The sequence below is a fragment of the Austrofundulus limnaeus genome, unplaced genomic scaffold, assembly GCF_001266775.1.
Source record: "Austrofundulus limnaeus strain Quisiro unplaced genomic scaffold, Austrofundulus_limnaeus-1.0 Scaffold80, whole genome shotgun sequence".
Lineage (NCBI taxonomy): Eukaryota > Metazoa > Chordata > Actinopteri > Cyprinodontiformes > Rivulidae > Austrofundulus > Austrofundulus limnaeus.
In genome coordinates this window covers 1,711,876-1,722,274 of record NW_013952482.1, presented here as the reverse complement: position 1 = coordinate 1,722,274, position 10,399 = coordinate 1,711,876, and the positions used below count along the sequence as shown (strand labels likewise).

General features: G+C 38.4%; 2 protein-coding genes across 3 annotated transcripts in view; both read left to right on the top strand.

Annotated features, from left to right (window-relative positions):
* sorbs2a (sorbin and SH3 domain containing 2a) overlaps positions 1-5,366 on the top strand; it is a gene marked incomplete in the record, with an annotated part of 49,435 nt that extends 44,069 nt beyond the window's left edge. For both annotated transcript variants that reach the window (XM_014011458.1, XM_014011457.1), the window contains 5 exon segments: positions 1-290; positions 910-990; positions 1,141-1,178; positions 1,599-1,705; positions 3,042-5,366. In XM_014011458.1, coding sequence (XP_013866912.1) covers positions 1-290; positions 910-990; positions 1,141-1,178; positions 1,599-1,705; positions 3,042-3,103 — 578 coding nt within the window.
* Positions 5,367-7,984: 2,618 nt separating this feature from the next.
* LOC106519685 (PDZ and LIM domain protein 3) overlaps positions 7,985-10,399 on the top strand; it is a 13,507-nt gene continuing 11,092 nt past the window's right edge. Inside the window, exon 1 of the mRNA XM_014011455.1 lies at positions 7,985-8,161. Within this exon, the coding sequence (XP_013866909.1) occupies positions 8,069-8,161 (93 nt within the window). The 5' untranslated portion in view covers positions 7,985-8,068. The remainder of the gene's footprint in view (positions 8,162-10,399) is intronic.

The following is a 10,399-nucleotide window of genomic DNA, read 5'->3' as shown; positions in this document are numbered from 1 at the left end:
CCCCGTCCCTCCCACTGCTCGCGACGTCTCCACTTCCTGCAGCGTCTCCCGGTGCGTCTGTCTCCTCCCCTCCCCCTCCCTCTCCTTCAGACGTTCTCTCACAGCCCTCTGCCTCGAACCCGGCTTCCGCTCTGTCTCTTCTCCCTGCATCCCGCCCCATCCCTGAGCCTCCGACCCTTCCTCCGGCTTCCTCTCCCCCTAAAACCGCCTCCCCTCCCCTCTCCTCTCCACGCTCTCCCACCTCCACCCCAACTGTGTCACATCCAGGACGTAGGTCCCCTAAGGTGAAGGTAAAGCTGGAATGTGGTGATGAAGACTATGATACCGACTCCCCTAACAGTATTTATTCCCTGCACTGTTGTGCTGATTGATTGATTGATTGATTGATTGATTGATTGATTGATTGATTGATTGATTGATTGATTGATTGATTGATTGATTGATTCAGAAGATTTTTACCCTGAATCTGTGATTTACTTCACTGATTTGGTAAAAATGTCTGAACGGTTTCAAACGTTTGTTCGTTTAAATGGTAACAATAGGTGCGTTAACATTTGGGATTGCTTTTAGGACTTTAGAAATRTCTGGGTTTCCAGTGACCTCAGAGACTAATCAGAGAATAAATACTAACCTGCATCTCATATTACCCTGCAAGTATCAACGTGATGTTTTACGGAGAGGAAAAAACCCGCTGAACTCCTTAAAAAGGAAAGTGTGAGCTGCTTCTTGGTTGTCCTGGGGTTTGATCAGAAGGATCTTTCGTCAGCATCCGCATGTTGATTGATCGTGTTTTYGCAGCATGTCGTGAGTTTGTCTGCTTCTGAGTTTAGCTCCGCGTCAAGGTTGCTAACATGGTCACTGTTAAAGATTATAGGTGTGTTGCCTCTGGTCTTTGTGGCTGTTAAGCAGGATCCAGTTGTCGGCGGTAAACCTCCTCGTAGCCCCATCTTGTCCCGGCGGTCCTATCTGTCACCTGTTAGAGGTCGAAGGGTAGGGGGGTCATGACTTCACTCAACAGTACTCCTGCAACACTGTTTCTGTGCAGGAAGCAATGCTAAAAATTATATATGTAGATATATACATATATATATATATATATATATTTAATTTGATTATTGTCTTTTTCTCTCTCCAACACAGCGGTTGGTACAGGATGCATTACATGGAGGAGGAGAACCGTAAGTAACATTTGTTCTTATCGTTAGTATTATGTTTATCTTTTTTTTGTTTGTTTGTTTGTTTGTTTTTTTGTTTTTGTTGATATGTCAGGTATCATATTGAAACCGTGATTTCTCTCCCTGCTAAGAGTAAAGGTGTTGCTTAGAGCTTTTGAAGTGGGGAAAAGTTTGAAACAGTTACTGTCTTGTCTGCTGTCAAAAAGCTTTTTGTATCACCCCAATTTAAATAATAGAATTACTTAAAAAATAAGTTAAAGCAATAAATATTTATCATATTTAAAGGTTTTTTATTTGCCTAAAGTTTATAGAAAGAATGTATACAGGCTAAAGTTGTGATAATGATTGATAAAAGTGTAGGCAATGCTTATCATGCTGAGTGCAGTGCATCATGGGTAGTTCACACAAGTGATTCCACCACAGGTACCAGGCCCTGTACAACTATACGCCTCGTAACGAGGACGAGCTGGAGCTGAGGGAGGGYGACGTCGTCGATGTGATGGAGAAGTGTGATGATGGCTGGTTTGTTGGTAAGATTGTACACAACCACTAAAACTTTCACTCTTGATTTATCTGTTCAGGGAAAAAAACACTTTGCAAAGACACAATATAGTTCTATTAGTATAACAGTGGGAGACAAGATATTAGTTTTCTTCATAACAACTAAAAAACATAACAAATCAATAAAACTCAATGGATTTAACAATAAGAATTAAAGTTATTTACCAAATTTGTACAAAAATGCATATAGTSAAAGTGAAATGTAACTTTTTACTGGCACACTGTTGAGACATTCATGTCACTTCGCTGTATGTCAGATTAATAGGTAATATGTGGCCTTCCCTGGAAATAAGCTGATGGATGGATGGATGGATGTATCTGTATGCTACATTCAGAATGAAACAAAATATCACGTATCACGTTAGGTTTAATGATCCACTAAAAATTAGCTCTAATTTGAAAAATACAGCAGTAAAAAGCTGTGAATAAATTATGATATTCAGTGCGTTAGAAGTAAATTCTTGCTAGTTACGAAAACTATATTCATCAGTTCTTGTARTGAAGTACACTTTTACAACCGATTACTACAAATTATAAATTTGCGTCGACATGTTTAAAAATCCATACATTTCAGATTGTTTTTGTTTGTTTGTTTTATTTATTTGTTTGTTTGTTTGTTTGTTTGTTTGTTTGTTTGTTTGTTTGTTTGTTTGTTTGTTTTAAAAAACTCAGCCTGTAGGGCATAAAAACAACAATGAAATGAAATGAAATGACCGTTTCTCAACCGGCTCTGCTGCTAGAACAGTTTTTTTTTTACAACTAGCTCAGACACAACATTTAGATAATCCTTTTAAAAACAGACAACTTAAATATTAGCTTATTATAAACTTATTATTTATGCACAGAATATGTTTAGAAGTAAATCATGTAGTAAACAGTGYAACCACAAGATGTCAGTATTGTTCCACCACAGATTTTTAACCTCACATCGAGCATATTCACAGTTGGCACTGAGCTGCTGTCATCCTAACAAGGCTTGTTATTTTTTACAACACACAAACTGTTTATGATCATGAACAAAGGTTAAAAGTTAGTTTTAAATGTAATACTAAATGTTTTGTTTAAACACTTAAAAAAAACAATTTAATGAGCACTGACAGATCCTGAGAGTTTTCTGAAATGTCCAGTTTTGAAAGGCAATATTATAACACCACTTAGACTTGTCTTTTTAAAATTGTGCTTTTTAACGTAATTATAGAAACCTTAATTATATATTTTCTAAYTATAGATTTTCAGTCTGCTGCAGCTACAGCTCACTGTCAGCCATTGTTGTCTGGTCTGACCGTCTCCTTTCGGTTTTTAAAGGGACCTCTCGAAGGAGCAAGTTGTTCGGAACCTTCCCAGGAAACTACGTGAAGCAGCTATAATGATTCCAGGCTCCGCCCCGCCGCCCCCTACGTGGCCCCGCCCTCTCTCTGCGACACGTTCACCGCCGTCAGCACAGCACCCGCAGAACGCCACCAGAGACCTGAGGCTGCAGCACACTTAGTATCTGCATACGTGTGTGACCTGTCCGTGTCATGCAGGCAGATTTCTTAGCTCTAACTCGCCAACTTTATTGGAAGACTTCTATGAGATAAAACTGTTTTTCTAATCTTGTCTTTTTACATTTATTTTTCTATTATGGAGAATCTAAACCTTTGTGCTCCAGTCAGTGACATTTACCCTTTGCCGATGACAGAAGGATGTTGAAGGACCGCAGTGATGCTTTCTATTTTCGCAGTTTTAAGGGCAGTAAGATCACCAAGAWCACCKTTTTATTTTTTGTTTTTGTTTTTACTGAAGTCGCTAAACTTCAAAACTGATTTGACTTGCAGGTAATTTTATTGAGTTTGGAAATCTCCCCCAGTGTCTTTTGGTGGGACGAGTTTAAAAGACAGTATTGTGTCAGGATTGTATTTTGGGAGTTTCAACTGACCTGTTGGATCATGATGGCACTTCACACATGTATAATAAACAGCATGTATTTATCTTGTCTGTAACTAAGGGTTTATGTTGGTTATTTAGGTTTGCAACATAAATAAACATTTGTTTAATTTAGCTAATAAATGACAAAATTCTGCACCTCTTTGTTCGATCATTCACATTAGGGCTGCACGATCATAGAAAAAATATCATTAAACATCGTGATGATATCAGTTGCAATTAAGCCACATTTTTCTCTCTCTTCTCCTTTCTGTCTGTCACCACAATCCTCACAACACTCTTAAACCACTGTCATTATTTAGAAACAAAATCTCATAATCGACYGCGGCCATTTTTTATTTTGTTTTTCATTTCACGCACTGATGTTGCAATAATGATGAGTTTTYKATAAATTGTGCAGCCCTAAGATTGATGCACTTTAACAATATGTTGACACAAACTCACGTAGGGTTTTATTTTATATTCCACCTCAGATTTAACACTCTGTTACTCTGACTGCGGGACTTCAGGAGACGTCGTCAAGTTTGGAAAGTGTATGCAGCAACAATGCTTACCTTTTAGGTGTTATATTTATTAGATGATGAAATGTTGATCAAACTGTTGTAAGGTTATGTTAGAAATGATGAGCACCACATTTATTGTATTTTTTGTTTTGTTTTGTTTTGTTTTTTGTCTAAATCACCATCTTATTTGCATTTGAAGCTCTGTTCTTTCAGTGTATTCGAATCGTAGTGCGGTTTGGTTCTAAAAGAGACCGCTAACCTGCTGGCTGATGGGGAGTTGCTGTCAGGTGTGCAATGTGGAAYGCATGTCAGCTACAGTGAAAGAGCAGTTTGATGGGGAAAAAATGCTTTTATGTAACTGCACATTATGACCCTGCTGTCAGAGTAGGAAGTGCATCATTGTTCATGTGTGTGTGTTCTTTTTTTTTTTTTTTCAATTTAGCTTGCTGCTTTAAGCGAACACAACCTGCATCTTTGTCTTGTTTTTGTTCTTTTCTCATTTTACAAAGAATGGACACTGACTAAACTATTGCTAAAGCACTTTAAGTTGTAGTCTCATTCATCATTCACGTCACTCCCTGTCATTCACTTGTCACCTGCTGTCAGAACATTCTGTGTACTTTTGTGGTGTTTTTGTATGCCTTTTTTTGTATAAGAGCTGTAATATGACCAGCAATCACTTGTTTCATAAAGTCAGCTTTTTTCCTCACCCACCATCCCATTTRGTTTCTTCTCTTTCTTCACATTTTCTTCATCTTTGGGGCCTAATTTAATTTCATTTTTTTAACATTTTAACTGAGGGATTTGAAGTGAATTTACTGTAGGCTGAGTACAGTTGGAGTTTGCTGCCTTACATCCAACTCATTTATTTAATAGCCATGTACATGTAAACCTCTTTTGTGATGCAAAAAATGATAATTTAAGTAGTCTAGAAAACACTATGTAGATGTATGATAGCGTGTAGAGAACATAAACTCTTCAGTGATTTAACATTCAGTAGGTTTTTGGGTGTGAGCATACAAACATATGGACTGAAAACATTTGACTTTCAATATTTTGTCACTTGTAAGAAAAAATATTAAATTGTATATGGTATTCAATTTATCTCCCATTACTGGACCTGAAGTATTTCTACAACACTGTAGCATTTCTGAATGGTTTTATGAAGCTGTATTGCTAATAAAATCCAGCTTGTAGATGACATATCTATTTTTATTTAATTGTTTTTAGCTTAAAAGGTAAACATTGATGAATGGAAKTGAGTATGCTGATACCAAGCACAAAGTTTATCTAAGGACATTTCTCTTTTTTCTTTAAATGAACACCGAGGGGTTGTTGTGTGCAGTAAAAAGCTGCTGCGTCAACGAGTGGAAGGTGAAATGGTGGTTTAAACAGACCACCAACACAATAAAGTAATTAATTATCTTGTAGACTTCTTTAGTATATTTTTTRTGGTTTTGTAGTTCTGGGTGTATAGCAGTTTTTGGTGCACTGGATCAAGCCAATATACAGAAGCCCTCAAGCAAAAAACACAAAGGGTCTTAGGAAATTGTCCAACAGTAACTTGCTGAATCTGAGCCATAGGCATAAATAATAATYTGTACCACTGGGTTGCCATTCATTGGACATTTGCCATTTAAAACCCTATTTTTGGCTTTTTGCCATCCTCATCTTGGTCTTTTCTAAATGTGACCGTATTAGGACGAGAGAATTGAACTGGAAGTGTGATTTTTGAAAGTTGGCTGAACAAAAAGGCTGGACTTGCAGTTCAGTATACTTTAAAATTATGTCTATCTTCATCATGAGAAATAGAAAAAAATATATATTCATCTAGTTGAAAACGAGCTGGTGCCTTGTAAAAACATTATTTTTTTTCAAGCCAGACCCAAGTAACTGTTGGTGTTATTCCACTTTATGGCACTTCCTTACTGACTTTATGCCCCAGATCCAACAGCTCTTAATTGGATCTCCTAATTGGATCATTGTGACACTCAAGTATCGGGATGGTATGGGTTAGTGTAGGACCCAAATGAAGAGCAAATGTGGCAGACAGTAAGAGAGATCTACACTTCTTTAAAGTGGACAATCTGAATTTAGATTCTGTGAAAAGGTTGTGATGAAATATTATCTTGTTGGCTCTTTAAACAACCTTTTTGTGAATGGTAAACGGCTTGAAATACATACCACTTTATCAAGTCCACACTGACTCCAAAGTGCTTTACACTTCAATCATTCATCTATTCATACACACATATTTACACACTGWTGGCAGTAAGCTACATTGTAGCCACAGCWGCCCTGGGACACACTGAMAGAGGTGGGGTTGCTTCTGTAGGAATACATTTTTTTAACTGTGTTCCATTGGAAATTAAAACACTGATTAATAAATGACCAGATTTAATCTAATCAATGAGGTTTGAACTTGGAAATCCAGACAGATTTATTTGTTGTGTTCAGTAACCAGGCTTACTACTATCAGTAATACAAGTTAAAAATGTACACAGCACCATAACATGTTCACTAACAGTGGTTGAAGCTAACAGCTGAACTCAGCCAAAACCAAAGTGCATGGTTGTCTTAAAACAACTATATCCAAAGATTTATAGCAGTTCATTAAAAAGCTATTTCCTGAATTTTTACACCACTGTTAATTCTGCATTACATGGTTATTTCAGCAGAAATATTATGATGCACAACTGCTAAAACACGCTCCCAGGTTGCCTTAAAGTGCTACAGCTAACTGCTGCTGCCATTTGCAGTTGCAACAATCAATAAAACTCTATGTAGATAACAGTGTAAAGCATAAATGATGACCGCGTAGAGGTTTGTGAAATAAGTTTTGCAAGAATCGGTATGAAATTTTGAATTCTACACTTTTTCTTTTGCCTTCAGTAAAAATAGAGCAAAAATTAGTCATACATACAAACACAGACACCACGGATGAGAAGCTAACAGAGAACAAAGAAAACCAAGAATACTAAGACAACTAACAATGAATGCACAGCTATTAGTAAATAGAGAGCAGGTGTGTCCAAGCAGGACAGGTTCCACCAAAATAAAACAGGAAGTGAAAGCCGAAGAGACCATGTTTCTGATTATTGTAATGCACACTCTTTAAATATGATATGTAGATTTAAAAACATGTAATGAGCCGAGAAATAGGATTCTGTCTTGAATTATTTTTATTTTGGAAGCAATCAATTGTCGTTTGGGTGATGTTACGTTTAGGACTGCACTAACTGATAAACTGAAGCAGAAGGAAGAATTGATCTAAACTGGTTTGCCATCATACCCAGTGGGTCAGAAGTCTGGGTCTCATCCAGATCAATAGTGGCTGGAATGTGCTTCTGAGACCTTCAGGGCCTCAGAGAGGAGCTTTGCCTTCAGACCAAATAAGGAGATGAGCAGCAAATACCCGGTGAGACTCTRAGAGACCAGAGAGGAGAAGAGCTGGTGCTAGCTGGCTTCTGACAGAGGCTGGTTTCCATCTTCTCTCTGTTTACGAGTGTCCCTGTAGGCAAGCAGAGTCTCGGAGTCCAAAGGGAGGCTTCTAACTCAAAACATTACAAAACTGAGCGTAAATAAAAGGTGACAACTTTGGTTTCTGTTTGCAGAGAATTGTACAGAGAACAGAGGAAATCAGGAAAGTGTCAACAGAATTAAGTGTGCTGTAGAGCTAATRGAGACGGATGATCTGTTCCCAAAATCTGACCAATTACCTCACTCATGGGGTGGGCTTTTTTCCATTCTCCTCCCTCTGCACCCCCCCTCGTGAGGGTTCAAAATCTTCATCACTTTTAAACTTCTCTGCTCTTTAACTGKGATCTGGGCCGTGTGCACTTTACTTTCCTCTGCTGTTGCAACAGCTGGGAGATCTAAAAAAGWAAAAAAAAAGGGGGGGTCATGCCACTAAATGTTGTGCTGGACGGGCCTCCCCCCTGGGGTTTCCGCCTGACAGGAGGAAAGGACTTCAACCAGCCCCTGACCATCTCCAGGGTGAGTGATGTCAGCTGTCTTCTGTGAGACACAAGATAAATGTTAAAAATCTGTTTCAGGCTGCTCCATAACAACAAAGATTTTAATCTGTTTGATGACTCCTGTATTTTCTTCCTGATCTGAGGTTTTCTGTTGGCCGAATATCCCAAAATATCACAACGTGTTTTACCAGGCGTCAGCTTTGTCTCTACTGGAGAGTTCATTTTAGAAACCTCTGATGTGTTGTGGAGTCCGCACCTGTGCCTGGGCTTAGATACAAATAGCAGCTTACATTGTACTCTGGCACGCACACATGCACGTTTCATTGGGGAGGAATTCTTAAGCATGGAAAATATTTGTTAAAAAAGACAAATCTGCAAAGAAGCATGAGTTTGMTTTCTCCCTGAAACCTAGTGAAAAACATGACATCTGATCAAACAGAGAAAAAAAAAAGAACTGAAATCTTCATAGGCAGTGTTCGGACAGGACACTACTGAGTCAACACAGAGAAGAATAGATTTGTAATTAACTGGAATGATGTGACAGTGTTTCGTTATGTTAGATATGACRTTCAGCTGTGCAGGGGGGAAAATAAAAGTCAGCGTTGGCTTAACTCACGGCATCTTCTAGCTTATGGTCTTCACACTCAAGCTGAGAAACAACACTCATGTAACACAAACTAAAAAATGGTTTTGAATCAATCAAATCTAAGTATTTAAACAGAAAAAGACCAACTGAAAGTTATCTTTATCTACATATGTCATGGAAATTATCCTTTCCTGGAGTGAGTGGGGCATTTCCTGTTGATGCAAACTATAACGCAACATCAGAACCACAAAGGGACTGACTACATAAACTGTGGGAATTTGAAACATTGTCTCACAGTCCAAATTTGTAAAATGTTTGTTGACTTGTTCATCCTTTAAAGTTATTTTTGAGCACTAGAAAAGGGGAAAGCTGTGGAAATGAACCTTGCTCAGATCCAGAGCATTAATCTGTTTTGGGCTCCTCTGAGGTCGACTCGGTGCATCTTTGGAGTCTTTCCTTTAGGTGAACCCATCAGCTTCATATTTGGTGCTTGGTATCTGCTGAGGTTCCAAGTGAGCCAAATAAAGCTGAAGCTGATCACACCTCAGGCCACTGATTTGCCAGAAAGTGACGTCAATCCTTAGTARTATGTAAGATTTCAGGTGGAGCACCCTTGAGCCATTTTTTAAATCTCACTGCCAATGATGAAGTATTTGTTGACTTATGTCAGAATTCAGAAGGAACCAGAACAAATGGATGCAATTTACTGGCTCCAACCAACTGAGAAAAGGTGGCACTGATTTAGCCGTGGCATTTTGGGAAACTGTGGCAGAGGATAGTGAGTGCTTCTGTGATTTTATTTCACTTATTTGCCTATTTCTGTGTTGGGTTTCCCTTGAAAAGCAGATCTGAGCAGCTACACTACCAATGAAACTGTGTAGACCCAATCTGAGGAAGTGAGTCATGATAAAACTGGACAATAATCTCAGTTCCTTCAAAGTGCTGCTAAACTTTGTGGTTCTGTGGAAATGTTGAACAWAACTGTTCATAACTGTACTTCACTGCTTATCACAAACTTTAATATCCTAGSTCTTAAAGATAATCATAGTACCTGCTGGAATAACCATTTAACAAGAGTGTAAAGATTTAGAAAATAGTCTCTGCATGAGCTGATTTGAACTTTTTGTTAGTGAAAATAAGGTGGCAGCAACCCCCTTTAGTCCTGGCCTTGCTCAGACTAGCCATCAATCAGGACTAAATTAAATTAAAATGTATTTWTCCAAACCGAGGTCCTTCAAAGAGTTATCTACAACAGGTAAGACATTAATTGTTCAGAACCTTTCCACAAAACCAAATCAAAAATAATCAAAGAAATACTGCACGTACAAAAACCTTTCAGTGACTCGTCTGCAACTGTTTTCCCCTCCCCCTGCTGTTCTTTACCCCCAACAAATAAAAAAAGCAAACAGCGGCCATGCCTTCAGTGTTCAAATTCACTGGTGGACTGAATCCCACGAGTCAGAAGAGCTAAAACGAGAAGACRTCAGTAATGCGTCTCCGTTGAGGTCAGTGTTCATCTATATTTAGGGAAAGACCTCAGGAACTAAATAAAAGCAGTTAGATGGCTACACTGGCAGTAATGTCCCACCTGTCGTGTTCACAGACCCTCAGAAGTTCCATATCCCTCTACGGCATGACTTTTTATTTTGGGAGAAAAAAAAGCATTTGACC